Source organism: Somniosus microcephalus, chromosome 11, assembly GCF_052327205.1.
Source record: "Somniosus microcephalus isolate GS21.2 chromosome 11, FLI_Smic_1.0, whole genome shotgun sequence".
NCBI classification, from domain to species: domain Eukaryota; kingdom Metazoa; phylum Chordata; class Chondrichthyes; order Squaliformes; family Somniosidae; genus Somniosus; species Somniosus microcephalus.
In genome coordinates this window covers 215,986,116-216,007,812 of record NC_140997.1, presented here as the reverse complement: position 1 = coordinate 216,007,812, position 21,697 = coordinate 215,986,116, and the positions used below count along the sequence as shown (strand labels likewise).

Genomic DNA, 21,697 nt, shown 5'->3' with positions numbered 1-21,697 from the left:
ATAGGGTTGTAGGGATTATGGGTCTGTCAATCAGCCAGTTGTCTGTCCTTGTGAGAAGCAAGTCCGGGTATTTATAGGCAGAATAGCAACAAAAAAAAACCTTTAAAAGGTGGATCCCAGCTGCGGAAATCTGTGTTCAACATCTCCGGACTCTTCTGTGTCAGGAACTCCTCACTTCCATCAGTGTCAGTTGATCCTGGCAGCTGTTGCACCTCATATAACTCAGTCCAACTTACCCAGTGAATCAGCAGTGCCAACCCAGGAAACTCACAGCTGCTACTCCACTGGCTCTCACTCTGACATGTGCAGATAAGGCCAGTGGGACTCAGCGGACAGGACGCAGGACTGCTCAGGAGCACAAGGAAATTTAGGGGGAGCATTTTTAAGACGCACAAGCGGAGGAAATGACTTCTAGCCAAATTTCCTCCCTAAAAGATTTCCTACGTTGTTTATATGTCACTTTGCGAAGAAATTTAGTCCTGTTGTCAATGAACAGAAAACTGAATAAATACATTAAATAATTTATCCAGTTTGACAGAGAAAACTGATCCTATGGAAATTGATATTCCATTTTGATTAAATAAGATTGGCTATGATAAATTGGCCCTTAGTGTTAGTGGGGTTACGGGGATAGGGTGGGATATGTGTTGGTGTAGGGGTTACGGTGATCGGGTGGGATATGTGTCGGTGCAGGCTCGATGGGCCGAAATGGCCTCTATCTGCACTGTGGGGTTTCTGTGATTCTGATTCTGTGAAGATGGTATGGTGTATGTAGTCGTTGCTTGCTTTGTTTGTATTTTGCCACAGTATTGCTTCACTACTGTAGGAATGTCACCATATCAGGAGCCAGCTGTCAAGGACTCGCCTCCGATTTATTTAATTTCCAGATAAAGACAAGTGAAACTTCCAAGAAGAGAAAACAGCAAAATGTCGCGCCATCTCCCACCTCAAACATAATCATGCAAATACTCCAGCAAATGTAACGTTACAATCCACATCACTGAGGCCGTCAGGTTGCGGATGTGTTCCACCTATGCCGTGAGAACACTAGCCGCTCACTTACCCAGGTCAGCCGTGCAAGAAACAGAACAGGGAATCCAACACAAAACAATCCCCCCCTCCATGCACTGAGCTGACAAAGCATGAGAAGAATTGTTAGCTAGCCACTGGGTAGGTATTGCAGTCTGCACGAGGAAAGCTCCAGACAATTGATTCTTTTGTGGCGAAGCCTTAAAACTACTTGACAGCAGCTTTGCCGACGGTGACCCAAAATAGAACATGCTCCACTAATTTGCTGGAATAAGGTTTAAACATAATAGCCTAGAAATTCGATTAAGCCCAAAAACGGGCGGTGCCACCACGGGCCAGCGTTAACGGCCGCCTGCAAAAACCGGTATTTTGGTGCTGCCTGCTGAGTTAAATGAGCGGAGTGCAGAATCTCCTGTGCAACGCGCTCTTTCCGGCTGACCTGCCCAATATGGCGGGCGCCACGTTCCGTGCCGGAAGTGGGCGGAAGTGAGGCGGCGGCCATTTTTTTCTTCAAAACCAGCCTTAACGGCCGGCACTAGAGGTTCCAATTTCTGGGCCTTTGTACTTTAGGGTTCTGTACTTTTCCTGATTTATCAAGGCTTCTGTCTCACATTTTTCAATTTTAGTGGTATCCTGCAATGTGAGCTTTGGCTTCCCAATAAAAATTTTCACTGACTATACCTGGAGTATCAAAACGTTGACAATGAAAACATCTGCACTTGTAAACTGATTGACAGCTTTCGCGATCACAAGGGCTCATATGCCGCGGGTGAGAAGCGTGCCCACTGGCACCTTATACTGGAAACTCAGACACGTGCTGCTACTAATTAATGGTTGGACCACTGTCACGGTTGGAAAACTGTCATGGCACACCCGAATTTCTGATATGCACTCGTGAGTGAGACTCTCTGTCAGCAGCATGAAGTTGGATAAATTGGCCCAGAAATTCGGGTCCCCACGGGTGAGTACGCGCTGGGTACTCAGGCGTAGGCCCAACGAAAGTGCCGGTTTCGTGCATGCACTGCGCATGCGCGGGAAACCGGACCTTCCATTCCCCTAAAGGAAGGGGTTCACAGGTGGAACGCGTGTGCCATGGAGGCTGCGTGTACACCTGGAACTTACGTTTCTTTTGCAGGTTTCTCCGGGAGGGTAAGTCTCCAGGAGTTACACTTTTAAAAAGCAGCTGCAAGGCCTGCTTTTAACAAGGTAAGTGGTGAATTAAGTAAAATTAAAACATTTTTTCCACAGGTTTATTATTTTTAAATACTTTAAAGAAAGGTAAGTTTATTTTTAGCCTCGTTAGAAACTGTAATTAATTTTTCAAAAATTTAAATTATTATTTAAAATAGTTATTTTATGTAATTTATAGTTATTTTAAAAATGTGATGTTTTTTTAAAATGTATTTGAAGTTTTATTTATGTTTTGGGGCTGATTTGTATTTATAGTTTTGCCAGCTCTTCCTGTCAAATTTATGAATGGGCATTCCCTGCTACCATTGGTTCTCCATGGCCCACGTGATCCCAGGGGACGCTTCGAACTAACTGCGCCCCTGGGATACGCAAGCACTGCGCGCCGGCAGTTGGAGGAGGCCCAGGATCAGAATCCCACGTGGGCCCACAGCACAACGGCCGGCGCGCTAGGTAAGTGCAGGTCGGGGGCTTGCACCCGCGGGAAGCCTCCGACCCGAATTTCTGGGCCATTATCTTTATATATTCTCTTTCTCCTGTTTTGGTCTCATAAAGAACACCACAAAATAGAAAGAAGATAGCTACCCTTCCTCACTACCCTCTCAGACACAGGACTATGACTATGTTTTAGGTGACGGTGCACATTTGGGGTGAGTTCTTGCTTCAAATTCCCTAGTGTCTCAATCAAAGTTAAGTGTAGGTAGATGTATAGAGCACTCTTTGTGGTTCCTGCCAATCCTCTCCCCAACTTAAGTTCAATTACAACTGACCCATCCCTACCTCTTCCTCCCCCATCCCCCCACATCACACCCATTCCCTGGTGCAAAGAATTGGGGCTAGAAATTCATTATAGCCCAGGAATGGGAGGTGTCGTTAGAAAGGTTGGAGAATTAGCGCCAGGCACTAATGCTTGAGACTGCACGCAAAATTCGTGCTCACTGCTCAAAAAAATGATTGGAGTCCTAATTCAAGTCTTAAAGCCCAAACTCATTGGTGTTATACTCAAAGGGTGGACCACTATCAGGTGCAGTCTAATCGCAAGTCATGATTGCCACAGGCTTTTTGCAGTACTTAAAGGGGAGGTTCATTGATGCTGCAGAACCTCATTCTCAGCATTGCTGGCTGTTCGGCTGCGTCAGCAAGCAGAAGCAGGACAAGGAGCAGGTGCCAGAGGACTGAAGCAGCTGTACTCATGGCAGATCCACGCCACAGAGCCTGCAGATTCTGCAATCATGCATTGGTGTTCACTGTAGAGAGACGGAGGACGGTGCTCTACCCAGCAAGTGGCAGGAGGCCCTCGCCGCAAGTCTTCCAAACCATGTGGTGGGAGGTAGCGCAGCACGTCTCCGGCAGCACTGTGGTCCCCAGGACCCATACACAGTGCAGGAAGAAATTCAACGACCTCACCCGGGTGGTCAGGGTGAGTGAATGCTTCAACAAATGCTACATGCCACCATCTGTACCACAATCTTCACACACTGCCCAAAGCACCACACCCCCAGCACTCACCCACCAACAATCTCTACCAACACTCACACCCGCATCACACACCTTGCACACAATGACAGCTATTCAACTATGGCAGGCACATCACCCAAACACATTGCTCCGCACTCACTCACACACTTTCCTTTCTCTTGCAGGCCAAGGTGGCTCACAATAGGAGGGAGCAGGAGCGCACAGGCGGGGGAGAAGCCGACACACAACCACTGACTGCACTGAAGAATAGAGTGCTGCAGATTATTGGGTGCCAGGTGTAACATTTGCATATTGATTTATCATTGGCCCGCAGGCATCTGTAAGGAATACTTATTATATTCACATGTGATCACATGCTGAGTTGTCATTGGCCTGCAGGCATCTGCAAGGACTGCTATTGTTTAGAAGGCCCAGGGGTCCTGACTCCATTTTGTCCACACTGTGCTGTACTGCTGTGAGTCAGAACAGACCTGATGTTTCATTAAAGAGTTTAAACTGTAATACTCCGTTGTCCTGCAATTTATTATTTTTGTACAAAGTGTGCAAAACAAGACACCAGGTGGTGGGCGCCATGGCCACCGGCGACGTTGACCCCCTTGGAGACAACAATGGTATGTTCATCCCTACTCCTTCTCACATCCCACTTCCCCCTCACCCCACAAGCGCTTTGCACTTTCCAGCTAATCATGCTGTATGCATGCATTTCTCCCTTCCTGCTCCCCTCCCCTCACCTTAACCCGATTCTTGTGCCTTTATGCTTTCAGACAATGAGCAAGCACCTGAGCAGCCTGTCCCTGAGGGCACCGTAGAGAGCGAGGTGGGAGAAGAGAAGGACGAAGATCACACCGCGTCACTGCATGTCTCTCCCGCAGGCACCAGATCAGATACTGGCACCACGCCTTCTTTAGCGGCTAGTATAGTAACCGGATCTGCACAGGATGAGGCACCGGGGATGAGTGGGCTGCAACAAGGTCACGGGGAAAGGGTAGCTCGGGGGCCAGCTCCCCGGAGGGCGAGTTCTGCTGCACAGGACTCCGATGAGGACCTCGATGGGGAGGTGTTTAGAAGAAGGGTGATGGGCATGCACACGGAGATGATAGGTGCAATGGCAAGGGTGCCCGAGAGCCTCTCGGCAATGATAAGGAGCGTGGAGGATTCCACCTCCAACGTTGCACAAAGCTCTGCGCGCACAATGGAGCCCATCATTTCCAGTCTGCCAAGGATGGTAGACTCCCAGAGAGACTGTGGCGACCCAGACCTGATGCCATGTGTGATGGGCGATCTGGCAGCTTCCATTGCAGCACAGGCGGAAGCGATGCAATGTCTTAATGCTGTAATGCAGTCTATGCTTGGTGGCATCCAACCTCCGACAGCTCTCATGCAGTCTCAGCTTGATGCCACGCAAGCTCTGACTGCTGCCATTGTGGCTGGGTCTACCACTGTCAACCGGGGCTTTCACGGTGTTGCAGCAGGCCAGCAATCTGTGCTCCAACAGATTGCTGAGGTGCTGCCCCGGGGGAGTGACAGTGGGTCAGTGGGGCAGGAAGCTGCTGTCCTCTCAGGATGACAGCATTCCTGCTCCCACCACTGGCACTCCGCCATTGCCCTTGTCGCTGCCTGTTATCCAGCCACCCCAGACTGCTGCCGCCCATGCTGAGGTGGTGCAGCCTACAGCCGGGCCTTCCAGGCCCAGAGCTGGCTGAGGACATCCTGCAAGGCCATCTGAAGTCTCCCGCACAGACACTCAGCAGCCTTCCACCAGCCCTGCTGCAGCCACTGGGCCAACACTGCGTAGGAGCACTAGAGTAGGCAAAGGCACAGTAACAGGCACTAAGGGATTGCACAAGGGTGAATAGTTAATATTTTTGTTGTAGATATATGTTCACTGATTTTTGATCAATTTATTAATTCAGTTTAAATTCTTTTGTGGTGTGTCTCATTTCAGCTTTGTGCTGCGATATGGCCTGCGTCAGGGACGGAATGATGGGGATGTGGTGAGCAACGGGGATCTGGGGTTTAATTCATTCGAACTGCAGCCTGATGAGGCGGTCACGGACCGCCCTTCCAGAAGGCCAATTGAGTGGCTGCCTCCTCCCTCGCTCCTGTTCCTCGTCCTCCTCCTCCTCTTCCTCTTCCTCCTCCTGAAGTGGTCCCGCAATCCCTGGTCTCAAAGGCTGGGCCCTCATGATGGCCAAGTTGTGGAGCATGCAGCAGACCACCACGAAATGGGACACCCACACAGCCGAGTACTGCAGGACTCCTCCCGAGCAGTCAAGGCAGCAGAACTGTTGCTTCAGCAGGCCGATGGTCTGCTCAATGATGTTCCTGGTGGCAGAATGGCTCTCATTATATGAGTGCTGGGCAGGAGTGTCGGGGTTGCGGAGGGGAGTCATGAGCCAGGTGAAGAGCGGATAGCCCTTGTCTCCGAACAGCCAGCTGCGAGCTTGATGTGGTGGCTGGAAGAGTGTTGGCACACCAGTCTGGCGCACGATGAAGGCATCGTGGCTGCTGCCAGGATAGCGGGCATTGACATTGAGGATTCGCTGTCTGGTCGCACACCAATTGCACATTCAGTGAGTGGTAGCCTTTGCGGTTACGGAAGCTCTCAGGATTGTTATGCGGTGCCCACAAAGCCATGTGGGTGCAGTCAATGGCATCCTGCACCATGGGGAATCCCGCTATCCTGGCAAACCCACATGCATGCTCGTCCTGCTTCTCTCTGGTGATGGGGAAGGAAATATAGTCCCTTCTCCTACTGTAGAGAGCCTCTGTGACCTCCTGGAAGCGATGGATGGCGAACTGCGAGATGTTATCTATGTCTCCTGTTGCAGACTGGAATGATCCGCTGGCAAAGAAATTGAGGGCGACGGTGACCTTTACTGCCACTGAGAGAGCCATGGTCACCCTGATCTGAGGCTGGAGATCTGGTTGCAGGAGGTGGCAGAGTTCTGTGACCATCTCCTTGGTGAAGTGGAACCTTCTAATACACTGCTCCTCGCTTAATTGGAGGTAGGAGAAGTGCTCTCAGCATACCCTCGGAGGGTAAGGCCTCCTGTTGAGAGCCCTGATGGCCCTCCTCCTCCCTCTGGGCACATGTTCCAATCTTTCTCGCTGCCTCCGCTCCCTCCTGAAGGGCGAGATGGCGTGCCAGCCCTCATCAATATAACCAAGTGTAGCAGTTTGATTTTTTAAGAATAAATGTTGCTACTTTTTAGTTGCCACAAAACTCCTCATACAAAATAAGCTTGAAATTACTGAATGAAACTTGGGACTATGTGAAACTGACAAGAAACCACTGATACTCCATTAACCAGACAGCTGTGAGTCATTACTGATGATCCCTTTAAATAACATCCCTGTAGCTGGCTTCCTGGTGCTTCACGCCAGCTCTCCCTGTCGCTGTTTACTCCAGGAACTAAGGTAGGTGGCGACAATCAATTTTGCAGATCGAGCAGTCAGTGAGCATTGCACACTCACTAACATCATAATCCACCTGGCGTTGAGGCTCCCGATGATAACTGTTGCCGGCGGCGCTCCGGGGGGGGGGGTGCGTGGGGGCAGGATTTGGTGTGGATTTGCCTCGCCCTGACAATAATGCTCTAGCGCCCCATTAGCGCCATCTGCTGGCGCTAACGGGAGGCACTAAGGGGACGAATTTTTCCCCCTCGGTTTTTTTTTGGTTTGTGATACCTACCACAAAGACTGCAATAGTTGTCCCATCTGGGGATAGCTGCAGTTCCTTCGATGGCCTGCACTCGTGGGCTCCTAACAACAGGTTATCCTAGATTAGGAGTGTCAAAATATAGCCTGTGGGCTGCATGTGGCTTCCAAGCACAGGTGAGACAACCCACGAAGCCCAGGGGGCTCAGTTCTATTTGTGCTTATATTTCTTATTCACCAGTTTGTCCTCTTTGGGTTTTGTGGGCCTTGAGGTTTTGGAAAGGTCTTCCTAGTGCTGAATAAATCCTAAATCAGAATATCAAAATCTGTTAGGATCTACAGCTTCAAATAAATCTAAATTAATGGGAATGTGGCACACCCGAATTTCTGATATACATTCGTGAGTGAGACTTTCTACCAGCAACATGACGTCAACTGTGGCTCAGTTGGTAGCACCCTTGCCTCTGAGTCAGAAGGTTGTGGGTTCAAGTCCCACTCCAGAGACTTCAGCACAAAAATCTAGGCTAACACTCCAGTGCAGTACTGAGGGTGTTCTACACTGTCGGAGGTGCCGTCTTTCGGATGAGATGTTAAACTGAGGCTCCTGTCCTTTCAGGTGGATGTAAAAGATCCTATGGCACTATTTCAAAGAAGAGCAGGGGAGTTCTCCCTGGTGTCCTGGCCAATATTTATCCCTCAACCAACATCATTAAAACAGATTATCGGGTCATTATCACATTGTTGTTTGTGGGAGCTTGCTGAGTGCAAATTGGCTGCTACATTACAACAGTGACTACACTTCAAAAGTACTTCATTGGCTGTAAAGCACTTTGGGATGTGCGGTGGTTGTGAAAAGCGCTATAGAAATGCAAGTCTTTCCTCCTTTAAACTTTATGGAGTAGATTTTAACTATCAAGCAGCCAATTGGCGAGGCATGCTGGCAGGCTCCCCGAAGGTGCTGGCGCAAGACCTGATCCTTTTTGAGGTCCGGGCCTCATTAACATCTAAAAGGTGAACTGCATGCCCCGAACGAGCATCCTGATGTTGCTCACCAGCTTCGGGTCAGCGCATTATCAGGACATAGGTTACATGGGGAGAGGGGGTTAGGTGGGACTCTAGAGTGGTGGCACCCCACATTATTCTTGTGGCGCCCAGAAGACCTTTTCGGGCCTTTTTTACTGTACCACCAGGTTTTACTGAGCCATTTTAGCTGTTTAATGGGTGGACGCGCCACCCAGTGATCAGTTAAAATGGCGTCAGGGTCCTTAATGGGCCTCGGCTGCCCAGCAGAAGATGCTGGGAAAAACGGCAGCGGAGTAAGAATGTGGTGGTAACTCTACTACCTTCATTTTAACTCCGCTACTGCCCATGTTTCCACCGGACTGAGAGAGTTAAAATCTCCCCCTATACACTCCATCATCGGTGGCCATGCCTTCAGCTGCCTAGGCCCTAATCTCTGGAATTCCCTCCCCGAAGCCTCTCTGTCTCTTTACCCCTCTCTCCTCCTTTAAGTCACTGCTTAAAACCGACCTCTTTGACCAAGCTTTTGGTCATCTGTCCTAATATCTCCTTATGTGGCTCGGTGTCAAATTTTGTTCGACGAAGCGCCTGTGCAGCGCTTTGGGACGTTTTACTATGTTAAAGGCGCTATATAAATACAAGTTGTTGTTGTGCGGCTCCAACATATGAAAATCAAGTGAAAAGCAGCAAATTGAACAAATCAATTTGCTCAATTCATTTCTGGTAGTTACCAATAATAAACTAGCAAGTAATAACAGAAGCTGGATTTGTTTTCATTAGAGCAAAGGAGGTTGAGGGGTGCTTTGATAGAGGTGTACAAGATTATGACGGGTTTGGATAGGCTAGGCGGGGAAAGGCTGTTCCCATTAGTTGATGGTACAAGGACTAGGGGACACAGATTTAAGGTTTTGGGCAAGAGATACAGGGGGGGATGTGAGGAAAACCTTTTTTATGCAGCAAGTGGTGAGGACCTGGAATTCACTGCCGATGGAAGTGGTGGAAGCGGACACACACTATGGGCTGGATTTTACCAGCCCTGAGGAGGCGGCTTTGGAGGCGGGACTGCTGGCAAAATCAAAAAGAATGGGAGTGGGTCCCGAACCCGCTCCCAACCCGCCTCCAAATAATCTTCCCAGGAGTCGGGTCCCCGATTTGCGCAGGGACCTGACTCCTAGTGGCGGGAAGAGGATTATAGCCATTTAACTGCCTGTTAACGGGTAGCTAACAGGCAGTTAAGAGGCTTTTTCCCATTTGAGACTTCTGCTGCGGGCTTCCCGACATTGGGGAAACCGGCCAGGGTAAGTGAGACGTGCTGTGGGTCTGTTGTAATGATGTGTATAGATGACAGCTGCAGAAGTGGTGTGAAGGATCCAATGGGACACTGGTGAGTATCAGAGGTAAGGAGATGTTGGGAAAGTTATTTTTAATGTGTTTAGATTTTTCTGTAGGTGACAAGCTCTGAAGTGTTTGTGTGGCCTCATCTCATTGGGAGAAGTGACAGATCGCTTCTGTAACCTCACCTGCAGCTGCCATCAGTTTTATCCTAAGGAGAGAGTCATTGGAGAGCCTGAGTGCAAGGGCTCACCTTTGTACATGATTGTCAGTGTTTGACAGCACCTCAGTGCTGTCAAACACTAACAAATCATCTGTCAAAAATAAATGCTACATGTCCCTTTAAGAAAACTAGCAGATGAAGCATCATCAACTGACATCACCTGACACCGGCTTTCCCTTAATTGGCCGGCAAGCCCACAGGGCGGGCTTAACAAGGCCAATCAGGGGAAAATAGCGCCTGTGCATCGGACGCCGCTGGGGGTGGGACTAGAACCTGGAAGGCAGCAGTCCCGCCCCCAACTCATCTCGGCAGGTAAAATCCAGCCTAATGTTTTCAAGGGGAGACTGGATAGGCACTTGAAGGAAATAAACTTGTAGGGCTATGGGGATAGAGCGGGGGAATGGGATTGACTGGATTGCTCTCCAAAGAGCTGGCAGGGACTCGATGGGCTGAATGGCCTCCTTCTGTGCTGTTATGACTCTATGGAGTCGATTTTCATTGACCCATGGAGTCGGGATTGGAGGCGTGCGGGGGGTTAAAGTCCCAAATTCGTGGGTCCCAACACCATCTCGCCCCCAACCCGCCTTCATGTAAGTTTCAAAGGAGGCGGGTACCCGCCCCGGAATGGGACCCGCCTACCCGAGGCGGGAAGGGATTAGTGCCAATTAACTGCCTGTTAAGAGGTAGTTAACAAGCAGTTTTTAGCCTAATCCCTATTTTAAAGCTTGAAGTGTGGGATTCCCGATGGCTCCAAACCACGCCAAGTTAGAGTCAGGCCGTCGGGTTGAAGGACGTGGAGGGGTCGAGATGTCGGTGTTCAGGTGAGTGATGGGTGCATGAGTGCAAAGGTAAGTGTGTTTGGTGTGTCTAAAATGTGTAAAGAAGTTTAAATTACCTGTACTTACCTTTTCAGCCTTTCTTCCTCTAGGTTTCGGGAGTCCATCATCTAACCGGCACATAAAGCAGAATGGCTGCGAACTGTCAAAAGTGACAGCCTTCAGCTTTCTGTGCCGGTGAGATTTCTAACTGAGTCTGTGTAGAAGGACTCAGGTTAGAAGTAAGACTGTCAGTGTTTGACAGCTTCAAACAGCTGTGAAACACTGATATTTCATCTGTCAAAACGTCTTGACAGATGAAATTTCAGTCTGTGATGTCACTTGTTGCCGGGTGGCCCTTAATTGGTCTGCTGAGCCCACTGGGCGGGCTCAACTAGGTCAATCAAGTTAAAATCGCACGGATTGGCCGCATCTCGATGGAGGCGGGACTACAACCCCAAAAGTTGTAGTCCCGCCTCCTTCCCAACTTCTGAATGAAAATCACCCCCCATAACTCTATGACCCTTACCAACCCTTATCTGGCACGTGGCAGGAAGCAACTAATCAAAGCACTCCAAAAACACTGAAGTTTTTTTGAGCCTCTTTCTTGAATTTTTCATCTATCTGAGAAGGTAGACCCTGAAATTCCACTGGCCACAGTCCCAGCACGTTTGCCGGGATCGTGCCCACCAAGGATCTCCAGCACTTATCCTGCTGTACACAGGAACATAGGAACACAGGAACAGCAGTAGGCCATTCAGCCCCTCCAGCCTGTTCCACCATTCAATGCGATCCTGGCTGATCTGCGATCTAACTCCATATACCCGCCTTTGCCCTGTGTCCCTTAAAGCCTTGGGTTAATAAAAATCTATCAATCTCAGATTCAAAATGTACAATTGACCGAGCAGCAATTGCAGTTTGTCGAAGAGAAGCTGATTGCCACAGAGAATGCCACATTCGTGGGAGGTCCCACATTTTAAAAAACCCATGGTGGGTGCTTGCACCACTAGAGGCACATCCCATGCACCAGCCACCCCAGAGAGGCTGGAAAGTCCAGCATCTGGCTCTGCCCCCTAAATGCAAGGCGCTATCTAAATGCAAGTTGTTATATTCAAAGAGGGGTTTATGTAGCACATACAGCACGTTACATGACAAATGAAATGTCTGACTTTGAAATGTTTCCATTGTTTAACTTTTGTAATACATAACAAATGGTTAGAGTCGCTGCATTTCCGAGATAGTACTCAGAAACAGCAGCATAAAAATGGTTAGAGTAAAGTCAGCAAATTCTGGCAAGGCTGTACCATTATTCAAGTTTGGAAGGAGGTTATGAATTAAAATCCTCAACTCAAACATGTTTATTTAAGCAAAACCTCTTAGTAACACTAATTACTATGTTAGAGATATTGGGTTAGAAAAAAACGTGCAAATTACTCTTCAATTTAATATTTCCTGGTCCGCACTATAAAACCCCACATCCTAAATATATGGTGCCGTTCACGTATTCGATACTGCAGTTAAGGAGCTGTTTTAAAAGGAATTATAATCTGTGTTATCTTTTGCTCAAAATCCTGCATTTTGTATCTCGAGCCATGAAGGAAACATAAAGGAATTGCTTAAAGCAGTCTTTATAGAAAAAAATGTTGGTTAACCACAGAGAGCTGCAGCCTGGTTTGTGTGCTTTAGTTTAAGTGATGTGGGACCGACAGAAGTAGACTTTCAATATCACATCTGTGACTTTTTGTTTCCTGACAAAATGCCTCTTTTTTCAAACATTCTGCCCATTCGATGTTGTAGCCGCCAACATTCGGGGCCTTCAAAATATCGAAGAAAGTTCTATGCACCATGACTTTGAGTGCTTGGTTCATCCAGCTACAGGGCCATCCATTTCCAGAGGAATCCTGGCGAATAGCGATGAGATTTTTTTTTTAAAGCAAAATTATTTATGAAATTGGATTCTGGCTGCTGTACGGAATTAAAGCTGGCAAACGGGTTCACAGCTGGAGGCAATCAGACATCATTTTGGTGCCAAAAGACAGCGATTAGGGACCAATCGTACTGCTGATTGGCTTTCCCCTACAATCATTTCCTCCACAATGGCATGACCATTCACACCAGCATTTGAGAGCCAGTCATTTGTACAATGCTGCACATCAAACCGATCTGCAATTGTCTGTCTGCCCTACCAGAGTGCGCCATTGCTGTTGACTTGACTCACATGGCAGGGGGTGGTGCAGGGTGGAATATGGAGGGAGGGGGCAGCACCAACAACCAAGGCAACTTGCTCCCTCACCGGAAAAGGAGCAAATCCACTTTTACAGACTTGGAACCAATAAAACAATCATCTTTTAACTTCCGGATCCTACCTCAGATTTTCATGCTTGCATTTTGCTCACTCTCAGTTTTATATTCGTGCCTTTGCTGGCCAAGTCAATGAATTGCACACTACTTATCCGCAAGTATTTACCACCTTCTCATTCTGCCTAATTTTGTTGAAATGCATCCTTCTCTTGTGCACTCATATAGAAATGTTCTCTCACCCTCTGCGTGTTGCCATTTACCACAGTGAAGTATATCCACTCTTCCTGCTTCAATTTATTGTCTCTTCATCAAGTGATCTATCGCTTCTTGTGTCAGAGTTCACCGTGTCCTCCTAGTGCGGTGTATCCACTCCAGGTACCAGTGCTGAGTGTCTCTTTGCTGTGAACTATGTCTCTTCCGTGTTCCAATATTTATTGCCTCCTTGTGGTGCAATAGATAGAATCTGTGTGCCACTATTTACCACCTCGTCATGGTCATCTCCAGATATTGCAGTCCAGTGCTGGCATTTACCCTCTATGTTGTGAAATGTATCCACTCCACGTGCCACTATTTACAACTTCATTGTCATGGTGAGATGTATTCAATCATTACCATTTCCTTACTATGAAATCTATCCCGTTCACATGGCTGTATTTACCGCTAGCTCAAAGCGAATCGCATTCAATCTAAGTGCCAGGATTTACTTATTTCCTTGCAGCAAGATGTATACAGTCCTTTTGCCGGCAATTACTCCTACCACAATTAGTATGAGATTATCCAGTCCATATGTTGATATTTACCACCACCTCAAATATAAAGCCTATTTGCCAGTGTTTGGTGACCTCTCATGGTCACAATGAGATATATCGGCTTCAGTGTCCTGGTATTTACCGCCTCCTGGTGGTGACATGTACCCAGTCCATGTGGCGGTATTTAGCGCCTCCTGGTGGTGACATGTACCCAGTCCATGTGGCGGTATTTAGCGCCTCCTGCTGGTGACATGTACCCAGTCCATGTGGCGGTATTTACCGCCCACTGCTGGTGACATGTACCCAGTCCATGTGGCGGTATTAACCGCCGACTGCTGGTGACATGTACCCAGTCCATGTGGCGGTATTAACCGCCCACTGCTGGTGACATGTACCCAGTCCATGTGGCGGTATTAACCGCCGACTGCTGGTGACATGTACTCAGTCCATGTGGCGGTATTAACCGCCCACTGCTGGTGACATGTATCCAGTCCATGTGGCGGTATTTACCGCCTCCTGCTGGTGACATGTATCCAGTCCATGTGGCGGTAGTAACCGCCGACTGCTGGTGACATGTACCCAGTCCATGTGGCGGTAGTAACCACCGACTGCTGGTGACATGCACCCAGTCCATGTGGCGGTGTTAACCGCCTTGCGGTGGTGACATGTACCCAGTCCACGTGCCAGTATTTACCACCCCCCTGGCGATGTGTTGCCAATATTCACAGTGGGCTGGTCCTCTGGCCCTAAACCGTTCCATCGGTGACACCAAACCCTATCGCTTGTTGCAATTTTAGGAAGAAACTTAAATGCTAATCTGGGGACACACTGAGGGGATTGATGTGATGGCTGGAGGGGTACCCGGAGATTTGTTCCATTTTATCATTTTAAAAATGGGTTTGTTTAATTGCAGCAAGAGGAGTGTGTGTGTGTGTGTGTGTGTGTGTGTGTACTTCCCCAGCAGTGACACTGGCGGGCGGTCAGCGCCACATTACTCGCTCCTGAGACACCCAGAAAAGTAAACAAGACTCGGGCTGGCAGCGCAGTCCCCAGCCATCCTCGGCGGCACTGGACACCCCGGCCGCAGCCCTTTCCCCGCAACACAACCTACATGTGGGTCAAACCCGCCTTTTGCCAATTAAAAAAAAAAATCTTAATAAATTGAGCTATCCAAAAAGGTTTTTTTAAAATATATAAACTCAAATCCGTCACAAACTTGCGCACACAACAGATTCCCCTCTATTTTGAAGTGTTTATTCAGTCCTTTCTTTACCGGTCCTCTCTCCTTGTAGGAATGTGGTGTTGTTGTCGGGAAATGCAACAAAAGCCGAGCTTGCTAACTTTAGTTTCCTCCCGCCCTGCCGATGCTGGTGCTGTGCGAGCTGGCCAGTTGCACAGGTAGCGCTCCCTCTCTGCCCCCGTCTCCACTGCCCCTTCCAGCGGGGCAGCCTCGTCCCCTCCACCCGCTCCCTCCTCGCCACCCCCCGCCTTACCTGCACGACACGGTGATTTCGATCTTGGTGGCAGGGACACTCGCCTGAAGCGGGTCGAAGTCTCCGATTGATGCCATTCTCCTGCTTGTTGCTCTCTCTCTCTCTCTCTCTCTGTGACTATCTCACCAACTCTCTCTCTCTCTCTCTCACACATCCAGCTACATGACATCACAGGCATCACCCTGGAGCCGAGCTAAGAATAGGCTTCACCTCTTATTATTCATATTTCATATATTGCTCCAGCTATTTTTTTTCGTAAAAAGTTAATAGAGCGAATGAGAGGAATGCTCCTTTGCACCTTTTAAGAAGGTTTGCTCAATGCGCTAGGTGTAGCGAATTTACGTTTATGAATTTACAATTTAACAAAGGTGAATTTACAATTTAACAAAGGAACCCCTCCTTCTTAAGTCTTTATTATCAATTCACATTTCTACTTATTTTAGATTTTGCACACAAGGAAATGATCAGACTTTTGCTGTCCTGACAAACCAAGAGCGAATATTGGAAATTCCGTTTGACCATTTCGTTTCACCTCGCCCAGCATGTAACCGCAGTTTTTCATTTATGTTCTCGACAGGGGAGGCTCCTTTAGCGAGAGCGTGAAGTCAAAGAATTGCCCCTCCAAGAGCTCAGTGCATTCTTGATACTGTATGTGAAGAAAATGTGTCACAGGTTAATCACAGAACAGGAGCGGTTAATTTGACAGCGATTTGCAATTTGTGTCATTTATTTGGGGAATAGATACCAGGGAGCAAGTTAGGAAGCGTAATTCTCTATTACGCATCACAGATAACAAGAGTGAACTGAGAATGTTTTATAGATGTCATCCCATCAGAGAAGTGGAATTGTTGCCTTTAACTCATCCCCTTGATACAGCATATATTATACAAAGTATCCATTGAGGCACTTGTTGAAGCTAATTTGTTACTGGGAAGTGGAGCGCTGCTCCTGGGAGGGAGGTCAGTGTATCAGTCCTGGGAGTGCAGATGCTGTTACTGTATCTGGGAGGAAGAGCAGTACATCAGTACTGGGGGTACAGGCGCTGTTAGTGTATCCTGGGGAGGGGGGGGGCAGTTTTTTCCAGGGCTTGATGCAGAAGGAAGTGAGGTTGGATAGGGACTTGAGTGATGAGGGATGCAAGGAAGTGATCAGAGATGACTTTGTCTGTGGTTGAGGCGATGGGAATAGAGAGGCCACATGAGATGGCATGGTCCAGCGATGGCAGTGAATATAGATTGGGGATTTTATGTAGCGTGAGAGATTATAAAATTATAACATTCTAACAGGTCTAGACAGACTAGATGCAGGAAGGCTGTTCCCAATGGTGGGGGAGTCCAGAACCAGGGGTCACAGTCTAAGGATAAGGGGTAAGCCATTTAGGACTGAGATGAGGAGAAATTTCTTCACCCAGAGAGTGGTGAACCTGTGGAATTCTCTACCACAGAAGACAGTTGAGGCCAATTCATTAAATATATTCAAGAAGGAGTTAGATATATTTCTTAAGGCTAAGGGGATCAAGGGATATGGGGAGAAGGCAGGGACAGGGTACTGAATTTGGATGATCAGCCATGATCGCATTGAATGGCGGCGCAGGCTCGAGGGGCCGAATGGCCTACTCCTGCTCCTATCTTCTATGTTTCTATGTTTCTAAGGGAGGCCAGGAGGGCAAGGTGAGTTGAGATGGAGGTTGCAATCACAGAGGACGTGATTGCAACAGGTGCTGAGGGAGGAAAGCAGTGAAGATATTTTGGTGAGAAACTTAGTGTGGGGCTTGGGTGGGTGGTAGAGAACAAGGATATTAAAGGAGAGGTGAGAGGGGTGGAACAAGGTGAGGTGCTCAAAGGAGGAGAAGGTGCCAGAGGAGTATGGAGACAGACCAAAGTGAGAATTGGTGATAAGGACCACAGCGCCACCCCGGTGGTTTGGGCAGAGCAAGTGGCAGAAGGTATAGATATGGGAGGCTTCAGTAAGGGGGAAGATGTCATCACCCATAAGCCAAGTTTCATTAAAGGCTATGATGTTAATGCATTCATCTACAGTAAGGTCATGGATGGCAAGGGCCTTGTACAGAAGTGAATGGACATTTTGCAGGGAGATGTGGAAAGGGGCAGCAATTGTTAATCTGCTGGCAGTGTCCACAGGGTCAGTGGTGAGAGCAATGAATAGGATGAGAAGGAGGTTGAGAAGATTAGCCCCCAGTGGGTGTGATGGGTGGAAAGGTTGGCAAAAGAGTAGAATGGGGTAGTTGGGGTTGCTGCTTGTAAAGAGTCAGCGATGAGTGCCTCAATGGGTTCTTTGGAGAACATAAGTACCAGGAGTGAGAACACTGCTGGTGTATCTGTGAGGGAGATGAGTCGTCAGTACTGGAAGTGGGTACGCTGTTGGTGTGTCTGTGAGGAAGATCAGTATATATCAGTGGGGCACTGTTGATGTGTCTGTGGGGGAGATTAGTGTATCAGTACAGAGGCTTTAGAACGTAAGTGAAGGATGAGAAAAGGCTATTTGGATCCTGAAAGCTCATTTTTTCAGTACTCTTAATTCATCAGCCTAGTACTTAATTGCATTTTGCTCGCCCCTGATGATTAACTCCATTACCTTATCTGGTAGATTATTTAAAATATTGTCAACTTTGGAGTGAAGAAACCTTTTTAATATGTGTTTTAAAATTTCTATTCACTAATTTAAAATGAATCCTTTTGTACTAGGCTGACTTGCCTTGAAGTAATATTCTGGGTTCACCATATTGTACCATTTATATGCTCAATGAGGTCACTCTTCTACCTTCTTCTCTCTTGTCTATACAGCTCAACTGTCTATAATCTTTCTTCATCTCCTGGGGTTATTTTTGTTGCACTTCTCTACATGTATCCCCTTTGAATTATGATGATTGAAATTCGGGTATGGTATTGCAGTGGTTATGTTACAGGACTAGTAATCCAGAGGACATGAGTTAAATCCCATCAGGGCAGTTTGAGAATTTGAATTCAGTTTTTTTTTATATCTAGAAATAAAAAGCTATTAACAGTAAAAGTGACCATGAAGATGTCAGATTTTTGGAAAACCCAACTGGTTTACGAATGTCCATTAGGGGAGGAGACATGCTGTATGGTCTGGCCTATATGACACCAGATCCACTTTAACATGGCTGACTCTCAGCTGCCCTCTGGAGTGACCTAGCAAGCCACTCGATTATATCACCACCTTCTCAACCTTGCCAGCGACACCCACATGCTGAGAATCAATGGAATAGGAAAAGATTGTACTCCAAATAGTGGACATAGTGCTCCAAACTCATTCCAAGTAACAGTCCAAGCCTTAGCATAGCTGCTGTAAACCTGTACTTCACTGGTCTGAACACAGACATCCCAACATTTGATTTACTTTTTAAAAACTGGCTTTGCACAATGTTTTAACATTGAAAGCGAATGGTTTGCTGCTACTCTTGGGTCCATTTCGATGCTAATTTTACTCCCTTTATTTTGTATTGTGTCAGCCTTGGTTCAGTGGGAGCACTCTTGCCTCTGAGTTAGAAGGTTGTGGGTTCAAGTTCCACTCCAGAGACTTGAGCACATAATCTAGGTTAACACATCAGTGCAGTGCTGAGGGAGTGCTGCACTGGCGGAGGTGCCATCTTTCGGACGAGATGTTAAACCGAGGCCCCGTCTGCTCTCTCAGGTAGGCATAAAAGATCCCATGGCACTATTTCGAAGAAGAGCAGGGCAGTTCTCCCCGGTGTCTTGGCCAATATTTGTCCCTCAACCAACATCACAAACACAGATTATCTGGTCATTATCTCATTGCTGTTTGTGGGAGCTTGCTGTGTGCAAAGTGGTTCCTGTGTTTCCTACATTACAACAGTGACTACACTTCAAAAAGTATTTCATTGGCTGTAAAGTACTTTGGGACGTCCTGAGGTCATGAAACACGCTATATAAAAATAAAAGTTACTTTTCTTTATATCTATGTTGCTCCTTTTTCACATATTGTGTGATACTTTATTAAATTTAATTTGCTATTTGTCCACCCAATTCCACAACTAATATAAATCCTTCTGCAAATTTTTACCTGTATCCTCTGTCCCTATTGCTCTCTCTTGTAGTGTCAACTATAAATTTAATAAGTTTGTAATTAATTTTTATGTCTATGTAAATTAAGTAAATAACAACAAGAGTACAATCACTGATCCTATAACTCCAATTAGCAACTCCCTCCCAGTCTGACCCAACACCTCTTATGGGTACTCTCTGAGCGGAGTGGGGACGACGCTGGTGGGTTTGTGAGGGAGCTCAGTGTACAATTGCTGGGAGATCATTTCTGTTTCTGTAAGGAAGATCCCTACTGGGAGTAAGGGGAAATACCACTACTGGTGTTTGCCAGCATCACTGTCTTAATCAGAGTGGAGTCTTTGTGTTCTTCTCAGTATTGGAGTGGAATCTCTTGTTATTGTAACCATATGTAGAATAATGGATATACCTGGAACTGAGGTGCACACTGCAGTCTAAACAAGGGTTGCAGAGGATTAATACAGAAGTTGTAGAGTAAAATTGGTATGTGTTGCACCAGTTTTTAAGGGCGGAAGACAGATGCAAAGCATTGAATTTAGCAGTAGGGGGGCCTGTGCCCGATCTGTACAGGTGTTGGTCCCATTGCCAAATTCATGGGACCCATTTTTTTTTAGGCATTCTGAGCAGAATATGTAAATTAGGGCCTAACACCTGTTAAAGGACCCCTTTGACTAATGAGTCCACAATGAGCGGGACAGGCGTTGGGCCGGCCCCTCGGGATTCTTCAGCAGCCCCCACCTAAAGGTAAATGCTAGGTTTATTTTTCTTTTAAAATACATTTTCTGTGGAGCCAAGAGTGCTCACCCCGACTCCACAATCCTTGCGATCTGCCACCCCCCACCTCCCCCCTCCAACCACCCCGGCAGCTACCCGAGGGCCGCTGCCAGGACAAGCTGCCTGCAGAGTGCGGCATGTGCCGGCAGCTCATCCCGAATATGTAGATGAGGCTCGAGGTCCAATATTGGGCAGGCCTCAGGCCTCAATGTTAGGGTGCGCGCTGCTTGTGCAGCACCAAGTAATGAGCCCAGACTACCCCCAAGGCTGGTGTTCAGTCCAAGGAGAAAAATAAAGCAGAAGAAGTTGCTTAAACTATTGTTCTTTTGGATAGATGAGGCCACGGAAGCAAAATGATGAATGTGAGAAATTGGATAGGAGCAGAAAAAGTGAAATGTAAGACTAGCTAAAGGAGGAGGTGAGAACAGAGATTTAAGGTTTGATGCGACAGGATTGAGTTCTTGGTGAACATAATGGAAGAGGCAAACATATGAGCTGACAGCATAAAACTGTTTGCAATTGTAAATGAGTTCAGTGGAAAGAGGTGCAAAGGTTAGATGCCTGGCAGCAGTGGTTTCGCACATTCCTGACCCAGCTAATGCAGTTCAGCTGACTCAGATCAGAGTGAGAAAAATGACAGGGCAAACTAGAGCTGGATGGATTAGCAAGAGAGATGGAGAGAGAAGTGACTTTGGAGGAGGTATAACAGGCAATGAGGCAAGGGAAAGCCTTCGGCATGTGCAGAATGCTGCTGTAGCAAAGGGCCACATTGGTGAAAGAGCTTCAGCACGCCATCCAAACAGAACAAAGAAAGTACCTTGGGTTCGGAAACGAGGAATAAAGATCCCAGGAAGCAATGCAAGAACTCAGATGTTTGTGTGCCAGGGAAAGGTGTTTGCAGGAGCATTTCTGAATAGGATGCAGCAGTGCTTGGATGGAAGGATGCGGATAAGTAATTACTGCCGCTTCAGAATGGGATGAGCTGCCCATAGCTTTGGGCTAAAACAGAGGATTGATACGTTCTGGGAATATGGATAAGATCTGTGGCCGTGTTGCATAGACTATGCAGGGGTATGTTTCAGTGTGGAGAAATGGCAGTAAGGTTAATATGTGTATCTTTTATTTACATTGTGAACAGAGTTGCATTTTAAGATTCTGAGCAAAACATTTACCCTTGCACTGAAGTCAACCTGCTGCAGCTCCAAGGTGGGTATGAACTCAGGTCCCAGCGATAAAAGGAGTGTGCTTTTCATGTTCATGTGATTCTGAGGATGCACCAGTATATATTTACACAGTTCATAGATGTGCAATTATAGATTATGAAGGGTGGTGCACAATATTAATATTGATTATGTTCACTTTAAGACTGCTGATGAGTTTATCAAAACACTAAAATCTGGGAATACTAAATTGTGATTCCAGCTTTCAGTACTCAAATACATGCTGTGCACATCAACTCGACAAAATCCCATTGAGTTTTATAGCAAGTCATAAAATATTGAACACTCTCATTATTACTATTAGTAGCTTCAACCTTTCTTTCTCATCATCAGACATGGAGCTTGAGAGC

At 47.2% G+C, this 21,697-nt stretch overlaps 1 protein-coding gene across 1 annotated transcript in view; it reads right to left on the bottom strand.

Annotated features, from left to right (window-relative positions):
* LOC147111237 (copine-8-like) overlaps nucleotides 1-15,405 on the bottom strand; it is an 818,429-nt gene extending 803,024 nt beyond the window's left edge. The window contains exon 1 of the mRNA XM_086001948.1: nucleotides 15,290-15,405. Within this exon, the coding sequence (XP_085858074.1) occupies nucleotides 15,290-15,366 (77 nt within the window). The 5' untranslated portion in view covers nucleotides 15,367-15,405. The remainder of the gene's footprint in view (nucleotides 1-15,289) is intronic.
* Nucleotides 15,406-21,697: the final 6,292 nt, after the last annotated feature.